The 21692-nt window shown below is 45.3% G+C and overlaps 1 protein-coding gene across 1 annotated transcript in view; it reads left to right on the forward strand.

Moving 5' to 3' along the window:
* Positions 1–3113: 3113 nt before the first annotated feature.
* The window catches only part of LOC120988741 (glutathione S-transferase theta-3-like), a 42391-nt gene continuing 23812 nt past the window's right edge, over positions 3114–21692 (forward strand). The window contains exon 1 of the mRNA XM_040416388.1: positions 3114–3293. Within this exon, the coding sequence (XP_040272322.1) occupies positions 3179–3293 (115 nt within the window). The 5' untranslated portion in view covers positions 3114–3178. The remainder of the gene's footprint in view (positions 3294–21692) is intronic.

Here is a 21692-nt window from a genome sequence, read left to right on the forward strand (position 1 = left end):
GCGAATATCGGCACTTCAAGAATTTGCGAAGATGTAGAATATACACTGCGTGCAGAATTATTAGGCAAATGAGTATTTTGACCACATCATCCTCTTTATGCATGTTGTCTTACTCCAAGCTGTATAGGCTCGAAAGCCTACTACCAATTAAGCATATTAGGTGATGTGCATCTCTGTAATGAGAAGGGGTGTGGTCTAATGACATCAACACCCTATATTAGGCGTGCATAATTATTAGGCAACTTCCTTTGCTTTGGCAAAATGGGTCAAAAGAAGGACTTGACAGGCTCAGAAAAGTCAAAAATAGTGAGATATCTTGCAGAGGGATGCAGCACTCTTAAAATTGCAAAGCTTCTGAAGCGTGATCATCGAACAATCAAACGTTTCATTCAAAATAGTCAACAGGGTCGCAAGAAGCGTGTGGAAAAACCAAGGCGCAAAATAACTGCCCATGAACTGAGAAAAGTCAAGCGTGCAGCTGCCAAGATGCCACTTGCCACCAGTTTGGCCATATTTCAGAGCTGCAACATCACTGGAGTGCCCAAAAGCACAAGGTTTGCAATACTCAGAGACCTGGCCAAGGTAAGAAAGGCTGAAAGACGACCACCACTGAACAAGACACACAAGCTGAAACGTCAAGACTGGGCCAAGAAATATCTCAAGACTGATTTTTCTAAGGTTTTATGGACTGATGAAATGAGAGTGAGTCTTGATGGGCCAGATGGATGGGCCCGTGGCTGGATTGGTAACGGGCAGAGAGCTCCAGTCCGACTCAGACGCCAGCAAGGTGGAGGTGGAGTACTGGTTTGGGCTGGTATCATCAAAGATGAGCTTGTGGGGCCTTTTCGGGTTGAGGATGGAGTCAAGCTCAACTCCCAGTCCTACTGCCAGTTTCTGGAAGACACCTTCTTCAAGCAGTGGTACAGGAAGAAGTCTGCATCCTTCAAGAAAAACATGATTTTCATGCAGGACAATGCTCCATCACACGCGTCCAAGTACTCCACAGCGTGGCTGGCAAGAAAGGGTATAAAAGAAGAAAATCTAATGACATGGCCTCCTTGTTCACCTGATCTGAACCCCATTGAGAACCTGTGGTCCATCATCAAATGTGAGATTTACAAGGAGGGAAAACAGTACACCTCTCTGAACAGTGTCTGGGAGGCTGTGGTTGCTGCTGCACGCAATGTTGATGGTGAACAGATCAAAACACTGACAGAATCCATGGATGGCAGGCTTTTGAGTGTCCTTGCAAAGAAAGGTGGCTATATTGGTCACTGATTTGTTTTTGTTTTGTTTTTGAATGTCAGAAATGTATATTTGTGAATGTTGAGATGTTATATTGGTTTCACTGGTAAAAATAAATAATTGAAATGGGTATATATTTGTTTTTTGTTAAGTTGCCTAATAATTATGCACAGTAATAGTCACCTGCACACACAGATATCCCCCTAAAATAGCTAAAACTTAAAACAAACTAAAAACTACTTCCAAAAATATTCAGCTTTGATATTAATGAGTTTTTTTGGGTTCATTGAGAACATGGTTGTTGTTCAATAACAAAATTAATCCTCAAAAATACAACTTGCCTAATAATTCTGCACTCCCTGTAGTGCTATATATTCGTAATCGCGAATATTCTAGATTTTTTTTCATCATTAACCTCCCTTTTTGCTTGTGGGCCAATGAGAAGGCTGCAATATCTTTGTCAGAGCTTAGCATCATCCCTAGCAACCAATAGGAAAGTTTCCTACTCCTTTACTATATGAGAAACTCCCCAGCAGCCATTTTCTGCTTTTTTTTTTGCAGTTCTAAGAGAGAGAGAGAGCAGTATCATTGCTGTGCTCTGTGCTTTCATCTGGATCCTATTCCTTATCCAATTACATTAGATAGTTAGTTAGCTCATATATAATACAAATAGTTAGTGGGAGATAGTCAGTGTAGGTTGGATAGTGATATAGTGTAACTGATAGGTTCCAGTGCAGGGTGTTAGGTAGTGTGATAGGAATTACTGTTTCGTTGCTGTCCATACATACATGCTACAGACAGAGTGCTGTAATGTCACAACAATACTTAGTGCACCAATCAGTAATATCTACTTAGACCTGATAAAATGTGAAGTTGCATGTATTGCGCAAAAAATATGCGCATCATTAGTGCCGATTTGTGCAATTGCGAAAATAATGACTGGAGATCACGAATTCTAGAATTCGCTAATTTATTGCGAGTATTATGCGAAAAATTCGCGAAATATCGTGAAAACGAATATTGCCTATGCTGCTCATCACTAGAGCAGATGGATACATTCTGCAGGGGGAGTTTTATCACGAGGGGAACTCCGTTTTACAGTAGGCTACATTGCTATAATTTGGGCCAAATTCATCAAATGTCACAGGATGTTTGATAAATTTGGTGCATCTTTAAACAATTTTAAGTTTTATTTGTTGTTGTTTTTTTAAATAGCGTTCACTATGCTGTAAAACTGACTTGTGCTCTTTATTCTCCAGGTCAATACGGATCCAGCAATACCACATATGTATAGTTTTGCTTGCATTTTAATACTGGAAAAAAATAAAAACTTTAGAAATGTTTTTTTTCATCAACGTATTCTGACCCCCATAACTCAACCTGTTTTTCACTCAAAATCACTGACTGAACACTGACATGTGAATAAGGCCTCATGCACACAGCCGTTGCCATTTTTGCAGTCAAAAAAACACGGATACCGGCCATGTGCTTTCCGCATTTTGCCTTTTGTTAGAACTTTCTATTCTTATCTGCGAAATGCAGCATCACGTCTAATTATTGTCAATGGGGTAACAATGCAAGAGTTGAACTGTTACATTTTTGGTCACACTTGAATGTGCCATGTTGTCGTGTAGCCCCAGTCTAAGGGCTGGGTATTTAATTTTGTGTATTCACATGAAAATAGGCTTCTAGTAAGTTCCACATTTGCTGCTGTTGTCCTTGGACTTGTACTTATCAGCTATGAAGGGTAGGACAGTGCAAAGTATGGCTACATGCACACTTGTAAAATCTGTAACATGGAGCCAAGTAGTGCAAATGTGACATGAAGTGACTGTAAGGTGGGAGGGCTCTGGGGTGGGGGTGAAAGGTGAGACTCTTCTCAGGAGCTTCTCACTTCTAGTGTGTGCAGAGGACTGACTGGTCTCCTATCATCATGTCTGACCTAACGCTCTACCTGGATCTGATGTCTCAGCCCTGCCGGTCAGTTTATATCTTTGCCAAGGCTAACAATATCCCCTTTAAGTACCAGGAGGTGATACTTTTTAAAGGTCAGTCCAGTGTCTTTCTCTGTGATTGCTCTGATCTGCAGTGGGGGAAGTTCTTGCATGATATGATATGTGGGTTAGGCCTCTTGCACACGACCGTATGACTTTTTTACAGTATTTTGCGGTCCGCAAAAAATACGGATGACGTCCGTGTGCATTCTGTTTTTTGTGGAACGGAACAGCTGGCCCCGGATAGAACAGTACTATCCTTGTCCATTATGCAGACAATAATAGGACATGTTCTATCTTTGAATGGAACGGAAAAACGGAAATACGGAAACGGAAGGCATACAGAGTACGTTCCGTTTTTTTTTTTTTTTGCGGATCCATTGAAATTAATGGTTCCGCATACAGTCCATATACGGAACGCAAAAACGGATCGTAAACGGGGAAAAAAAAACGTTTGTGTAGAAGAGGCCTTAGGTATATATCCATCCTCTGCAATGCCTGATTGTAAGTCATAAAATATGACATCCGACTATAACGTGTTTGTATGTACTGTGGTATTTATGTGCTTGTACATTTCTGGCACTTCACTGGGATTTTTTCCTGAATGTGCTGACAAGTCCTCTTTAGTCCATCAACGTGTTCGGTATCTTGAGAATTTTATGCCACAGTGGAGCTAAGAACACAATTGCATCAAGAGCTGTGCTTGAAACTCCCAAGGGTCTGAACCTATTCTCACTCCACCTGCTACATTCAATTCAACCTCTTTGTGCATTTTCAGGAGCGGCTCATTCATTTGGTAGGTTTACATGCTGAGGTAGCACTACAAGACCCAGTCTGTGGCTGTCCACTAAGGATGAGTGAACCTGTGTTTTCAAGTTCGGTGTACAAGGTTCGGGTTATCTAAGAATTCTGTTATGGATTCCGCTACCATGGACCATAAGTTATGGTTAGATAACCCGAACCCGAACCTTGTACGCTGAACCTGAAAACACAAGTTCGCACATCTCTACTATCCACTTGTTCTCCTATATCTAAAATGTCTACTTGCTCATGGCAACTAAAGTTTATGTTTAGTGTTAAGCGACCTTTGTGTTTCAATTTCGGCGCACAAGGTTCGGGTTCGGGTTATCTAAGAATTCTGTTATGGATTCTGCTACCACGGACCATAACTTATATGGTCCGTGATAGCGGAATCCATAATAAAATTCTTAAATAACCCGAACCTTGTAGGCCGAACTTGAAACACAAAGTTCGCTCATCCCTATTAATGTTTCATTTGCTAGTGGCGTTTAAAAGGGACGTCCACAAGGGACGTATAGGCTGCGGATTATGCACCCTGCAATTGTGGGCAAAACTTCTTCAGCATACTACAGAAACAGCAGAGGGCATGAGATTTCATAAAATCTCAACCATGTGCAGTAGAAAAGACCCGCAGCCAAAATCGGTCTGCGATGCAGATTTTAATTCCGTAGCATGTCAATTTGTATTGTGGATTTCCACTGGGGATTTAAATTTAAAGTGGCCCTGGAAAAAAATACTAAAAGTGGCCCCGTTTTGTAGTCTGGCCCAAATTGATGGAAGGTAGAGCCAACACAAGTAGGCAGGGCGTGAAATACCATATTGGGTCACCTTATACCACCCCACACAGCCAAATACCACAGTTCATCACAAAATACTGCCCCAAAAACTTTGACTAGCGGCTGTGAGGAGGGCTCAGGCGGCCCCTGGGCATCAGCCCACCGTGAAATTTTCCTGTAAGGTCTATGGCCAATCCTCCCCTGCTATTGGCACCACACAGGTTTTGTTTAGGGCTCATGTACACTAACCTATTTTCTTTCCATGTCCGTTACGTTTTTTTTGCGGACTGTATGCGGAACCATTCATTTCAATTGGTCCGCAAAAAAAGGAAGCTACTCTGTGTGCATTCCGTGTCTGTTCCGCAAAAAAATAGAACATGTCCTATTGTTGTCTGCATCATGAACAAGGACAGTGCTGTTCTATTAGGGGCCAGCTGTTCCATTCTGCAAAATACGGAATGCACACGGATGTAATCCGTATTTTTTGCGGACTGCAAAATACATACGGTCGTGTGCGTGAGCCCTTAGTAAGATCTCTATGTACATGACACTTACAACATTGTAGAGGGTATAACGCTGCTGGCAGGTTCTCTTCTTTATAAATCTCTACTCCTTGCTCTTTGCAACAAGAATGTAAAGTTGTCTTGGAGGGTTTTCATAAATGAAGCTCATTTCTAGTTACAGAAGGAACTTCTGTCTCCCTTGTTAAGGCCTCAGCCAATATTTTTTGTGGACTCATAGTACTGATATTGTGCCACATTGCATCAGAAAAATTGCTTTCAGGGGAGAATGTTTCCATAAAACTATATGGTATGCAAGCACTAGATAGCAGCACTGTGTGGAAATTGTTAGGCCCCATACAGCCGTATTTTTGGCCCGCATTCGATCTGTATTTTTTGCTGATAGCACTTGGGCCCACTCATTTCTATGGGTCTTCAAAAAAATAAATAAACACTATGTGCGGTCCGCGTATCCATTTTGCAGTCCCACAAAAAAGATAGAACATAGCCTATTCTTGTCAATTTTGTGGACAAGAATAGGCATTGTTTCAATGGGTCCGCAATGAAAACGGATGCAACACAGTCGTCATCCATATTTTTTGTCGCAAAATACACACAGTCGGGTGAATGCACCCTTAGGCCTCTTTCACACGAGCGTGACGATTAGGTCTAGATGTGTTCAGGGTGCGTTCAAGGAAACTCGCACCATTTTGCAAGCAAGTTCAGTCAGTTTTGTCTGCAGTTGCATTCAGTTTTTGCCGCACGGGTGCATCTGAACCATGGTGACCGACAACGGGAAGAACATGGTGTCGGCGTTGCGTCGCACTTGTTCAATCTGGTTGAAAAGCAGTTTCTGAAGTCTTCCGCCCATCTGCAAGACATCCTGAAAATGGCCATGAAACTTTGCATTAGTGAGGGCAATTACCCCTGCGTCTATAATTATGGGTTCCGAATTCAAATAGCATAATGTGCACAGAGAAGGCTGATACAAACACACAATGGTTGTAATCAGTAATCTACTTTATTTTAAATTAGCAGACAATCTTATACCATGATTATTGGTAGACGCCCAACAGCCATGCGTCACATAAAACCACAAAGACAGAAGAAATGAAACATCTTTATCAGAAAAGAGGATGTGAACTTAGACAGCAGAAGCTAGCATTTATAAAAATAGAACAGGAAGGGGGGGAGGTTGTCAGCTGATTCCTCCACCCGCGTGCCTGCAAAAGAGCTGACACTTGTCTAAAACCTCTAATTGAACTCTGGTTCATATAGATATAGGATATACAAGATGGAGTTCTATCTCTCACAATTCCCCCATTTTCAGAAATCTGTGAACTGTTACCGCCCAAAGGTACTTCAGAACAAGCTAACCTTATTCTGCCTTAAGGATTCCCTTCAGGGTGAACAGTACCACAGATACTCTCAATAATCTCGATATTGTTTCCACTTCTTACAAAATGTATTAATAAACATATCTATGTCGGAATGGGGTAATATAAAGGTTGCAGGAGTAAGCCGGGCGAATGAACATAAACCAGTGACATTTCTGAGCAACCAATTGTATGCCTTATGCCCACAGACCAGGAATATATTTTCTGGGACTGCAACCACTGTACTATTAAACAACTGAGTTATCAATTTGGCCAGTAGGACACCTTCTGTCAGTTTTGGTCCCTTTTCCTGACCCTCTGAGGAGTTAGAGGTTATTCCAGCAATTAAATCAAATAAGGTACGGTTGCTGCAGGCCAGATTCTTACCCTTTACAGGATCTATTCCAACACACTGCACCAGGCTGTTCGGGTTAGAGTCATTGCAGCCGAATTTGTCATGAGGACTAAAAGACATACCTTTCGACTGTATTTGCAAACAATAACAGTGTGTACAACTTGGAAAGCATGACACATTGCACCACATGTTCTCCTTCCTATAATCCACTGGTGGCCCTGATCTGTTTACCATGAGCCAGGGGGGCTCAGCCCATCCTGCAACGGGTAAGGGTACCTCCCTGTTTTTAGTTTGGACTTAACCTGCTACATGTCTGTGAAAAAGATAGTAGAGTTGGCCAGTTCAGTCAATTCAGAAAAACTGAGGGGCACGGCGAAATAGGGCATACTGGCTGAACTCACAAGACTGTGAGTACAGATCCAACAGTCTCTCAATTTCATTCATTCCTTCAAACAGCACCTGATGGTGCCGTATCAAAGCATTGTCCCATTCATCATTCAGTGGACGAAACACTGCTGACACGCTCAGGGTCAGAGCCACTGTCAGCAGGAGGATCTTCATCCTGTGGTTCCAAGACTTTCTTGCAGTGAGAAGCGTGTATCCAGTTGGGTTTTCCTTCTACCTTTACAGCGGTGTGGGTGGTCAACAGTACTTGAAAGGGACCATCGAATCTTGGAACTAGTCCTTTTCTCACATGCCTTTTTATCACCACCCAGTCTCCAGGCTGCAAGTTGTGAGTTCCTTCTACTGAGTCAGGATCTGGAAGTGAAGCAAACACCTGTTTATGTGTGTATTCTAGCTTTTTTGTGAGGGCCCGTATGTAACTGCTCAGATTGTCATTATTCAACTGCAGCTGTTGGGGAAAGTACAACCCTAAACTGGGGGCACTTCCAAACAGGATCTCAAATGGGGACAACCCTGTCCTCTTGTTTGGGGTAGTCCTTACTGAATATAGAGCCAGAGGCAAGCACTCTGTCCAGGGCCTCTGGATCTCCCGCATGGCCTTTTATCCGTTCAAGCGCTCAACTCGGAAAGCTTGGATCACCCCTAATGCTTGCATAACTTTCCTCATCACTTCAACTGCGAAATGAGAACCTCTATCCGACTCAATAAGTTCAGGAACACCATATCTGCATATCAGTTCACTGACCAGTTTCTTTGCATTTGCTTTGGCTATTGGGAAGGCTTCCGGGCAACCTGAAAAGAGATCAACACACACGAGAACGAATTCATACATTCCTACCTTTGGTAGTTGTACATAGTCTATCTGCAGTCTCTGAAACGGGTAAAGTGGCCTGGGGTGTGCTTGCTTGGAGTCTTCACCACTTGACTGGGGTTATTCAGTGCACAGAGAAAACCCTGGAGCAATCCACCCTGTATTAGCCACACTTACCACGGCACCTTTCGATAGGTGAGTGGGCCCGTGAGCCTCCTGAGCCATAGCTGGGTACATAGAGCGTGGTAGACAGATTTTGTCCTTGTTTTTCCATACTCCTTGGTCATCTGGCCTAGCCCCTTTTTTAGTCCACAGTTCTTTCTCTTCAAGTGGGGCCTGTTCAAACAACTTAATTAAAATGTCTTTAGATATATCCACAGGCTTTAAGGCTCTTACCGGGGTGGCATCAGCATTTATTGGCTGGAGCGCAAATTGTTTGGCTGCCTTGTCAGCTCTGTCATTGCCTATCACCTCTACCGCGGTACACCTTGTGTGAGCCTTTACCTTTACAATAGCAACTTCTTCTGGCAACAGTAAAGAGTTCATCAGTTCAAGCACAGAGTCTTTGTTTTTAATGGGCTGACCTGCAGAGGTTAGAAAGTCTCTAGCCTGCCATATGGGTCCATAGTCATGTGCAATACCAAAACCATACCTTAAATCTGTATAGATGTTCACCTTCTTCCCCCTCAGCCAATTTACATGCCTCAGTGAGTGCCTTCAGCTCTGCCTCCTGCGCAGAAATATGCGGAGGGAGAGGTTCAGCAATGGCTACCTCATGCTGTGTGACCACTGCATATCCAGTGTGGAACCGGCCATCCTCTCCCATATTCCTGCTTCCATCTACAAAACACTCAAAATCAGTGTTATCGAGAGGTTTTTCATGAGAAAATCCAGAAGTTTCTTGTTGCATCAACTGTATACAATCATAAGGAGCATTTTCAGCTAAATCAGACAAAAGGTTACCTGTGCTACCCTCCCCCATTTCTGAATCTGTAATTGGTAACAAAGTAGCAGGATTCAGAGTAGTACACCTTTTGAAAGAAATGAGGAGTGCACATTGGAGTCTGAGTTGTCTAGCCATAGAAATATGTTTTGGTTGCACTTGTTTGAGAATTTCCTGTGTGTTTGTACAACTGAAACTCAAACTGATTGCTAAAGAGGAAATTGTGGGGAAGGGGGTGCGTGTGGGTGCTATCTATACACAGAAACTGCCATGTCTTCACAGCTGCTCATTAATTTTATTGCCTGCACTGCCACGACTGCCCTGACACAAGAGGGGGCGCCGCGGGCAACAGGGTCTAACCTGGCTGACTGTGACCTTGAATTTTAGAACAGAACAAGTTAAATTCCTCATCATATTTTGGAATACTCAGGGCTGAGGTTATGCACAGCTTCATTATATGAAAATGATTCACTGCCTCTTCTGTCAGGTGAAATGGGTCAGATAACTGACAATCACACAGAGGCTGCATCAACATGGAGGCATGTCTAATCCAGTATGACACCAGTCCCAAAAACACCCTTAGGCTTTGTGCTCCTTTGGGCACTTGAATCCTTTCAACAGCCTCCCTTCTATCTGGGGTTTTCAAAATTGTCACCTTGTTAACTTCTCTAGGAACATGAACCATCCCGTAACTGACAGGCAGACCCTTAACTGGGTTTCTTGTTTAGTAACAATTGGGTAACAACCGTACTGTCTTATCTTTAGTTTAACTGGCTCAGATTCATGGACAAAAACTGTTTCTCCCATAAATCCCACAGTCGGTATATAACAAGGGGTTAACTGATAAGGCTGCAAGAAACTCTTTCCTACTCTCTCTCACTATTTGTCTGACAGTTTTCCTCTTCTGCTCCCCGGACTTATTTGGTATGGTCCCCATGGTCTGTCTCAGTCCAATCCCAGGATTTGGGTCTGGCTCACAAGGCACTTTAACACCCCAAATCCTGAATTACATAATTTGCCGGCCGGGCTTCCCCTAGGTCCTCCTCCCTCGGATCATAATCCTCCTGGTACACCTAGTTAAAACATACCCCAGGTCCTCCTCCCTCAGACAGTCCTTCTGGTTCACCTACTCTAGGTCATCCTCCCACGGACAGTCCTTCTGGTTCACCTAGTCAGGACTTACGCACAGACCACCTTGGGGACCCACCAGGTCTATAATAACCTCAACACGGGGTGTCCCTTACAAGTACCCAGCTCTCTGTCTCCATATGTTTTCTATCTCAGCAAACAGAGTTCCTACGAGTTCTGCAGCAGTAATTCTTGCATGCACATTTAACCCAAACACTCCTCACTCCCTGAGAATGATGGCAGTCACAACCGGACTTCATGAGTCGCAACTTCAAAGAATCAGTACGGGAATTTCCTCTGCTACATTGCACTGTTTTTTGTTTTTTTTCCCTTCTTCTACTGATGGGAGACACAATCAACAAGTATACACAATAAAGATAAACTTCAACTTCTTGTTTACTCACTTGAACATTAACAAGACTAAAACAAGCGGCACCTTCCCTCTTTAACAGCAAGCAGGGATCACCTCACTGGCAGACAGGATTTTGCCTGCCAGTTGGACCACCCCCTCTGCTCCCTCGTCTGGCAATTCCTCCAGACTCTCATAGGCAGAAATCTCTTGTAGTCTCCGTCAGTCCCATCCCTGCGCTCAAAACGCAACCTCCTGCCAGGGGAATTCTCTTGCCCTGGTTAATTGCTACCTGGGAGGCGCTTGACACACAACACAAACCACAGAAAACACAGAGAAGAATATCCACAATAGAGTAAAATTTTCCCTCTTAGTCTGAATTTCTAAGGACCCAAAATGTCAACACCAGTTACTACTCACAGTATGATCATCGTCCAGCAGACAGACAGCCGTGATGTAACGAAACAAAGCAACTAGAGGCAGGCAAGATTGCTTACCTTCTCATGGGGCCGCGGTCCCCTCCTCAAGTGCCTTTCGTAACGCCCCGGAGCTCATTTATGTCGGCTACTGATGCTTCATTCTCTCTGAAACACCTAGTTTCAACCTCACAAACTACTTTTATACATATGTCAACAACTCCTTTGCATCCATGATCCCTAATCCAACCACCTTAAGTTTGTTTGAACTTTTCCCACACTTTCACTAGAGTCTTTGCTGTCTTGTAACCCTCTGGGACACTAAGATTATTAGCCATATCTGTCAGTTGTCCACAAGTTTTGTCATTCAACACCAAAGAATACAATTTCCTGACGTCAGTTTCTCCTAGTCCTTCCTAGAGCTTCCTCACTTGTACCAGTGTACTGTACTCTAGAAGACTAAAATTATTTTTCCAGCGAACCCAACTCAGTTTTTCCACAGAACTTCCCCACTATATACCTAGTGTATTCTGCACTGAGTCTCAGCTTATTCAACCCCTCAGGGGGTTCCAGGGCTCCTGATTTCCCTTTTTGGTGTTCTTAGTTATTTTCTGCAAAACATACCGGACAACAGATATCTATATCAGCAATCCCAAAACTTTTCCAAACTATTCCCAGTTTACTGTCTCAAACGTCATAGTCAAAAGTCTTACCCAATAATAATAGGAATATCATCTCTTTAGAGTTCTTTATCAAAAACAGGCTGGGCTATAAATCAGCTTTTTAGACTCCAACTCCACACCGATTTGGACAGACAGGAGATGAGGCACATATTTTAGCAAGATAAAGTCTCTTACCTTGCAGCTCTGCTTTAAGTGGATCTGTACATCCTCTGACCGTCTGACCGTGGTTATCGGGGTGTCGAGGGAGAGCCGATTAGTCCAGCCCCACATTGGGTGCCAAGTTTTTTGAGGGCAATTATCCCTGCGTCTATGATTATGGGTTCCGAATTCAAATAGCGTAATGTGCACAGAGAAGGCTGATACAAACACACAATGGTTGTAATCAGTAATCTACTTTATTTTAAATTAGCAGACAATCTTATACCATGATTATTGGAAGACGCCCAACAGCCGTGCGTCTCATAAAACCACAAAGACAGAAGAAATGAAACATCTTCATCAGAAAAGAGGATGTGAACTTAAACAGCAGAAGCTAGCATTTATAAAAAATAGAACAGGGAGGGGAAGAATGTCAGCTGATTTCCCCACCCGCGTGCCTGCAAAGAGCTGACACTTGTCTAAAATATTATTAACCTCTAATTGAACTCTGGTTCAGATAGATATAGAATATACAAGATGGAGTTCTATCTCTCACAGCATGCACTTCAGCCACTCGTACACAGCATAGCACACCCCCCTTGAGCTGCAGCGGCAAAACGGCGTCCCCCAACATAGACTGATATGCAAAGTTTCCACCCATTGGAATTCCACCCTCCATATGTTGGAACGATTATATGAACAGAGAAAAACCATAAACTATTTCTTGATGATACAGGCGGACAGAGGTACTCCCCTGTGTAACTTCGATGTTAGCCAGTGGCAGCTCATGCATGACACCTGCCGTTTTCTCGGGCCCTTTGAGGAGGCCACTTTATTTGTCAGTCGCCAGGACTATGGGATGAACAACGTCCTTCCACTGATTCATGTCCTGGAACAGATGCTAATAAATCTGGCTGGCCAGGGGACAGGAGACGTGGTGACTACATCTCACGGCCATATGAGCCCTGTGGGGGCTGAACTAGAGGAGGAGGAGGAGGACATTCGAGCACAAGCAATGCGTAGAGAAATGGCTGGATTTTCTACACAGGTGACAGAAGAGGAGGAGCAATGAGGAAGACGAGGCAGATGAGGAAGACGAGGCAGATGACCCAGACACACAGTGGCAGTATGCAGTGGAGATGGAGGCAGGGAGTCCCTCAGAGTCGCATGCGCAAATTGCCCAATGCATGCTCAGTTGCTTGCGTAGTGACAGCCCAATTGTCACCATTCGGCAGAGGGATGACTACTGGCTCTCCACCATGTTAGACCCTTGCTACCGGTTCAAAATGGGGGCCTTTTTACACAACTTTTGAACTACTATCGAGTCCTATCCTATGTATTCAGTTGACCGCTGCCTATGTGCGCCATTGCCAATCCTCACACAGGTCTGACTGGGGGGCCCTCTGTGCTCACTGCCATGGCTGCTGGGAGGGGTTGGGGGCCGGAGCAGTACCAGCTCCATCAGCAGCAACTTAAAGGCAACCTGTCACCAGTTTTATGGTGTCCTAACTAAGGTCAACATAAAAAAGTGACTGATTCTCTTAGCAAAATGCTGGGTCACTTTCTTTAATTGACCCAGTCAATCTGCCAACATCTTGTATTGAAAAGCTCCAGCTCATAATGATGAGTCTTGAATATTCAGTTATAACAGTTATTTTCTATATGAATCAGCAGCAGGTGGGCAGGGGAGTGGCTATAGCTCTGAATTAAATAAACGCTGGACTCACTGACATCACGCTGGACTCAAATCAGCTCATTAGCATGTGGCATCTTTGTGTGTATATTATGAGGTAACCATCTGTCACACCAGTAAGTGAATACATCTAAGGCACTTTTTAGTAGTTAATGATTGTATATAATTAGTTAGATTATAATCAAATATCCACATGACAAATTCCCTTTAAGTCTAGAGTCGCTGATGAGCAGTTTTCTTCACCCGCCTACTGAAGAAACTACTCACCAGCAGCAGCAGGTAGACATAGAGCAAAACCTGAACCAGCAGGTTGTGGCATATTTGGAGTTCACCCTGCCACCCGACATCGAAGATCCCCTGGACTACTGGGCAGCCAAACTCGATTTGTGGACGCAACTGGCCGAGTTTGCCCTGGACAAGCCGGCCAGCAGTGTGGCATCAGAGCGAGTGTTTAGTGCAGCAGGGGCCATAGTTACTCCAAGGAGAACTCGTCTGTCCATCCAAAATGTGGAGAAACTGACCTTTTGTGAAGATAAATCAGGCATGGATCAGCTAGGATTTTGAAACACCAGTGCCTGATGCATCAGACTAGATTATCCATGGTGCCACACCTAATTCAAAGAAAAAAACTTGTGGTTCAGCTTCCCATAAAAACTTGTAGCTTAATTAATAACAATAAAAAAGTGTTATCCAAACACGAATCACATACAGGTGAAACTCGAAAAATTAGAATATCGTGCAAAGTTCACTTATTTCAGTAATGCAACTTAAAAGGTGAAACTAATATATGAGAGACTCATTACATGCAAAGCGAGATATTTCAAGTCTTTGTTTTAATTTGGATGATTATGGCTTACAGCTTATGAAAACCCCAAAGTCACAATCTCAAATACCCTTTGCTAGGGGGGTATTGATTAATTAGCTGACTAGAGTGTGGCACCGTGAGCCTAGAATATTGAACCTTTTCACAATTTACACTCACCTAAAGAATTATTAGGAACACCATACTAATACGGTGTTGGACCCCCTTTTGCCTTCAGAACTGCCTTAATTCTACGTGGCATTGATTCAACAAGGTGCTGATAGCATTCTTTAGAAATGTTGGCCCATATTGATAGGATAGCATCTTGCAGTTGATGGAGATTTGAGGGATGCACATCCAGGGCACGAAGCTCCCGTTCCACCACATCCCAAAGATGCTCTATTGGGTTGAGATCTGGTGACTGTGGGGGCCATTTTAGTACAGTGAACTCATTGTTATGTTCAAGAAACCAATTCGAAATGATTCGAGCTTTGTGACATGGTGCATTATCCTGCTGGAAGTAGCCATCAGAGGATGGGTACATGGTGGTCATGAAGGGATGGACATGGTCAGAAACAATGCTCAGGTAGCCCGTGGCATTTAAACGATGCCCAATTGGCACTAAGGGGCCTAAAGTGTGCCCTGAAAACATCCCCCACACCATTACACCACCACCACCAGCCTGCACAGTGGTAACAAGGCATGATGGATACATAGTCCAAAGAATGGTTAAAGAAAGGGACCCGCTCACCAATGTCCCCTCAGGGTAGGTGCTCTAGCTCAAAAATTGAGACACCCCTCAAAATGAAGTCTAAATAATATAAAGGATTGAACTGGCACTCATATATGGAATATGAACATGGTTTAATAAAGTGGGAATAGGGATAATATCACCTGTCACATATATGTCTTCAATAAAATACAATATCAATAAAATAATAACAAAACCAATAAGTTAAAATATATATATCAATTCAATGGTGCAGAAGCCGGCAGCACCAAATGTCTATGGGCCTATGGTGGTCCTAGGTGGAATGGTATAGACCAGTGGTCAGCAAGCCGCGGCTCGCGAGCCACATGCGGCTCTTTTGATCCTTCACTGCGGCTCTTTGGTTCGGGCTGGCGGGTGGGGGCGGCCGCGCAGGCAGGCCGGCCTTTGGGGTGTACGGGCTGTGCGGCCGCACAGGGCGCCATAGCAACAGGGGCGCTGGGCGGCCGACAGCTCGCAAAGTAATATGCGGCAGGCGAGGCTGCACTTGTGTTCTCCCTCGGGGCGCCCCCTCCATCTCCCCCTCCCCTGTCTGACCTGATTCCTCCTCCCCTGTGTCTGACCTGCCTGCTGCCCCCGCCGCTGCCAATAAGAAGAGAGACGGGAGGAGGAGGGGAGGGGCTGTGGCCACTGCGCCACCAATGTTTCTTATACTGGGGTGTTGGGGGGGAGGGGGGCGCACTGTGCCACCAACGTTTCTTATAAAGTTATACAAATACAGGAGGCGGGTGCCGGAATCAAATAGCCGGCACCCGACCTCTGTGACAGGGAGCTGCGATCAGCTGCAGTTGAGTTAACCCTTCAGGTGCGGTACCTGAGGGGTTAACTGCAGCTGATCGCAGCTCCCTGTCACAGAGGTCGGGTGCCGGCTATTTGATTCCGGCACCCGCCTCCTGTATTTGTATAACTTTATAAGAAATGTTGGTGGCACAGTGCGCCCCCCTCCCTCCCCCCCCCCAACACCCTAGTATAAGAAACATTGGTGGCGCAGTGGGAAGTGCCAATGAGGGTTAAAAAATAATAAAAAAAATTAACTCACCTCCTCCAGTTGATCGCGTAGCTGCCGGTCTCCTGCTTTCTTCAGGACCTGTGGTGACGTCACTGAGCTAATCACATGGTCCATTACCATGGTGATGGATCATGTGATGTATCATGTGATGAGAACAGTGATGTCACCACAGGTCCTTTGACAGGTCATGAAGAAAGAACAGGAGACAATCAATTGGAGGAGGTGAGTTAATTATTTTTTTATTTTTTAACCCTCATTGGCACTGCCCACTGCACCACCAATGTTTATTATATTGAGGGGGGGCGCACTGCACTGTGAGGAGGGGTGGAGTGGTAAAGAGGCCGCCGCTCAGGAGGAGCGAAATGTCCTGCAGCAGAAAGGTAGGAGCTGCCCCCGGTGTGTGCGCTGCACCGGCACCGCCGCAAGTGTCCCTGCCCCCTTCCTTCCCCCCACTAATACATTACTTACTGGAAGGCACTTATGGGGGATATCTGTGGATGGCACTTATGGGGGATATCTGTGGAGGGCACTTATGGGGGATATCTGTGGATGACACATATATAGCATCTTATGCTATATATGCGTCATCCACAGATATCCCCCATAAGTGCGTCATCCACGGATATCCCCCATAAGTGCGTCATCCACGGATATCCCCCATAAGTGCGTCATCCACGGATATCCCCCATAAGTGCGTCATCCATGGATATCCCCCATAAGTGCGTCATCCACGGATATCCCCCATAAGTGTGTCATCCACAGATATCCCCATAAGTGCGTCATCCACAGATATCCCCCATAAGTGCGTCATCCACAGATATCCCCCATAAGTGCGTCATCCACAGATATCCCCCATAAGTGCGTCATCCACAGATATCCCCCATAAGTGCGTCATCCACAGATATCCCCCATAAGAGCGTCATCCACAGATATCCCTCATAAGTGCGTCATCCACAGATATCCCCCATAAGTGCGTCATCCACAGATATCCCCCATAAGTGCGTCATCCACAGATATCCCCCATAAGTGCGTCATCCACATTACATCCACATCTGCAGACAAGTTTAAGAAAAGTAAAAAATTATAAAGATAAAATGAAATAATAATCAAGATCCAAATAAAAGAAAGTACATATAAAAGTATTCAAAAACACACTCTGGGCTCATGCCCACGAATGTAAGAGCGCCGTGCCTGTGCTGCGGACCGCAAATAGCGGTCCGCAATGCACGGACACAGACCATGGGGCAGCTGCATGAGGATCGCGGACCTATTCACTTGAATGGGGTTCGCGATCCGCATCCGACTGCCCGCACCGCAAAAAAGTAGCACATGCTGAAAAGAATGGGTCCATGATGCGGGCTGCACACGGCCGTGTGCAGCCCGCATCATGGACCCATTCACTTCAATGGGTCCAGGATCCGGGATATGAGTGCTACAGTGTGCTTCTGTGGTGCTTCTGGCTGTGCCTCCGCACCGCAAAAAAGTAGTGCATGCGCCCGGATCCTGGACCCATTGAAGTGAATGGGTCCTTGATGCGGGCTGCACACGGCCGTGTGCAGCACGCATCATGGACCCATTCACTTCAGCATGCGCTACTTTTTTGCGGGCACACGGTCGTGTGCATGAGCCTAATAGTCCTCACTGGTACTGTTGATGCAATATTTTAGGTTTTAAAAATGTGGCTCTCGAAAGAAATTCCAATCGTGGTTTTGGTGAAATTTGGCTCAGTTGACAAAAAAGGTTGCCCACCACTGGTATAGACAATAGTGCTGTCGGTCTCTGCAGCTGCAAATGGTAATTTCCTTGTGCATAAAAGATTTCATATACAATCAAATGGATTCCATAGGTTTCCTATATATTAGGAATGTCCCGTATCAACAGAATAAAATGCTTTCAATAGACTGATATTTTCTATAAGGCAACTTTCAGTAAAAATATATCTATATCCACTCTGGCTATTGCGCTGTTGCAAGCAGATGCCTATAAACGATATTTCCAATAGGTCGATGTTTGCACTGTCACAACTTTCAGAACAGGATGGTATATCTGTATTTGCAATATATATTATTGTGAGCTGATGGTCTTTTATTTGGAATTGTCGGCCCCGTAAGTCCGTAGTAAAAAAGTATCAGCTGAGTCGCAGTTAATTAGTTGCGCACGAATATGCTGCCATATACTGTAGATCAGGGGTGGGCAATTATTTTTTCGATGGGGCCACATGAGAAACTGAAAATATTTTGGAGGGCCGGGCCAAAAGGCTAAACTCAATACTGCATAAAATCACCGCGTCCTGGCACAGGCGGGCGTGATGACATCATCATGCCTGCCTGCGCTGGGATTTCACTACCAAATAGACCTCAGGCCTGTAGCCTATGACAAGTCTTGTCGCCATCTGCAAATTTTAAGGCGCATTGGCGACCATTTTGGTCGCCATCTGGAGCGCTGTATTGCATCAGTGACATGAACACTCTCCACATAGAATGTTATATTACATCAGTGACATCACCGCTCTCCACATATAAGTGATATTTTACATCAGTGACATCACCGCTCTCCACATATAATGTTATATTACATCAGTGACATCACCGCTGTCCACATATAGGCGATATATTACATCAGTGACATCACCGCTCTCCACATATATGTGATGAGCGGTGATGTCACTGATGTAATGTATTACTTACCGGTATATGTGGACAGCAGTGATGTCACTGATGTAATATATTACTTATGTGTGGAGAGTGGTGATGTCACTGATGTAATATATCACTTATAAGTAATATATTACATCTGTGACATCACCGCTCTCCACATATAAGAGGCATATTACATCAGTGACGTCATCCCTTGGCGCTGGGGTGCGCAGCCAGGGCCGGCCTTAGGTGTTCAGGCGCCCTGTGTGAGCTAACCTTGTGGTAGTGTTACCTGCAGTCCTATGTAAAACCACAGATAACACTAGTGCTAAATAATGTAGTAGTGTTACCTGCAGTCCTATGTAAAACCACAGATAACACTAGTGTAGATCATGTGGAAGTGTTACCTTCGTCCTTAGTGTGCCTCCCTGTGTCTATCGCACAGACTCCATGCTGGCGCTGCCTCCTCTTCCATCTTCTTCCCCGCACAGAACGTTCTGAAGCAGCTGCGTCAAGACATAGGAACACTGTGGGCAAGGTGATACACACAGGGAGAGACATACACACAGGGACGGGGACACACACAAAGGGACAGACACACTCACACACACACAAAGGGACGGACACACACAAAGGGACAGACACACACGGACGGACACACACAGGGACGGGGACACACACACAAAGGGACAAACACACACACACAGGGATGGACACACACACACACACACAAAGGGACAAACACACACACACAGGGATAGACACACACACACAAAGGGACAGACACACACACAGGGACGGACACACACACACACACACACAAAGGGACAGACACACACACACAGGGACGGACACACACACACTGGCACACTCAACATCAGCAGCAAGTCCAACCCTTAATGACCCCCACAATCCCTGGGGGGGGGGGTGATGTAGTAGCAGGCAGGAAAGCACACACTGTCCCCCTGTCCTATATGAGCCCCCCCCCCACCCCCACCAAATACCTGTAAGTTCTGTTAGTTGCTTGGCTTTGGCTGTGGCTGCTGGCTGGGGCTCCGCCTCCTTCCTCTTTCTGCCTGTGCGGCAGCTGCATCACGCTCCAGCAGCCACTGGTCTGCTCTGTTAAAGAGACAGGCAGGCCAGGCAGCAGAGCGGAGCGCAGAGCGGCCGCGGGCCCCGCCCCCTCCTCACTCCGGACAGTGACTCCGTGCTGTTACAGGGCCGGCGGCGGCGGCGGCAACAAAAATGCCGGGGGCCGGATTAAAAGGTCCGCCGGGCCGTATACGGCCCGCGGGCCGTAGTTTGCCCAGGTCTGCTGTAGATGCTGGTTAATGGCTCCATTCGTTCATTATGTAGCCGCAACTGAAATTGCCCAAGTCAGTTTTGCTTTTTATAGAGGAATATCTCCTATGTAGTTTCCCACAGGTGTGGGCTTACCTCCCTCTGCGCTCGGTGGGACTATGGTAATAGTCTTTTGTTCCGCTTAGAATGCCGGCGTCCCGGCTGCGGTGTTAGCGTCCCTCGTGTCTCTCACCGCTACTCCTCACGTGATGTTCTTGTGTGAGGTAGGCGGCCTATTGTTTCCGAGCGCTGACGGGGTGATACACCTGATCCTCTTCCGGTATATATCAATGGGATCCTTCCCTTAATAGAAAGTGCACTTTTACTCCAAATAGGATTCGGGGTGTCTAGTCCAGGATTGTTGCCAAGATTCTCACCAAACGCGTTTCGGGGAGACGCTGTCCCCTTCCTCAGTGGTACTACCCCGACTCCATTATCTGCGGATTACAGTGGGGGAAATAATTATTTGACCTCTCACTGATTTTGTAAGTTTGTCCAATGACAAAGAAATGAAAAGTCTCAGAACAGTATCATTTCAATGGTAGGTTTATTGTAACAGTGGCAGATAGCACATCAAAAGGAAAATCGAAAAAATAACTTTAAATAAAAGATAGCAACTGATTTGCATTTCATTGAGTGAAATAAGTATTTGAACCCCTACCAACCATTAAGAGTTCTGGCTCCCACAGAGTGGTTAGACACTTCTACTCAATTAGTCACCCTCATTAAGGACACCTGTCTTAACTAGTCACCTGTATAAAAGACACCTGTCCACAGAATCAATCAATAAAGCAGACTCCAAACTCTCCAACATGGGAAAGACCAAAGAGCTGTCCAAGGATGTCAGAGACAAAATTGTAGACCTGCACAAGGCTGGAATGGGCTACAAAACCATTAGCAAGAAGCTGGGAGAGAAGGTGACAACTGTTGGTGCGATTGTTCGAAAATGGAAGGAGCACAAAATGACCATCAATCGACCTCGCTCTGGGGCTCCACGCAAGATCTCACCTCGTGGGGTGTCAATGGTTCTGAGAAAGGTGAAAAAGCATCATAGAACTACACGGGAGGAGTTAGTTAATGACCTCAAATTAGCAGGGACCACAGTCACCAAGAAAACCATTGGAAACACATTACACCGCAATGGATTAAAATCCTGCAGGGCTCGCAAGGTCCCCCTGCTCAGGAAGGCACATGTGCAGGCCCGTCTGAAGTTTGCCAATGAACACCTGAATGATTCAGAGAGTGACTGGGAGAAGGTGCTGTGGTCTGATGAGACCAAAATAGAGCTCTTTGGCATTAACTCAACTCGCTGTGTTTGGAGGAAGAAAAATGCTGCCTATGACCCCCAAAACACCGTCCCCACCGTCAAGCATGGGGGTGGAAACATTTTGCTTTGGGGGTGTTTTTCTGCTAAGGGCACAGGACAACTTATTCGCATAAACGGGAAAATGGACGGAGCCATGTATCGTGAAATCCTGAGCGACAACCTCCTTCCCTCTGCCAGGAAACTGAAAATGGGTCG

The sequence above is a fragment of the Bufo bufo genome, chromosome 2, assembly GCF_905171765.1.
Source record: "Bufo bufo chromosome 2, aBufBuf1.1, whole genome shotgun sequence".
In the NCBI taxonomy this organism is placed as follows: domain Eukaryota; kingdom Metazoa; phylum Chordata; class Amphibia; order Anura; family Bufonidae; genus Bufo; species Bufo bufo.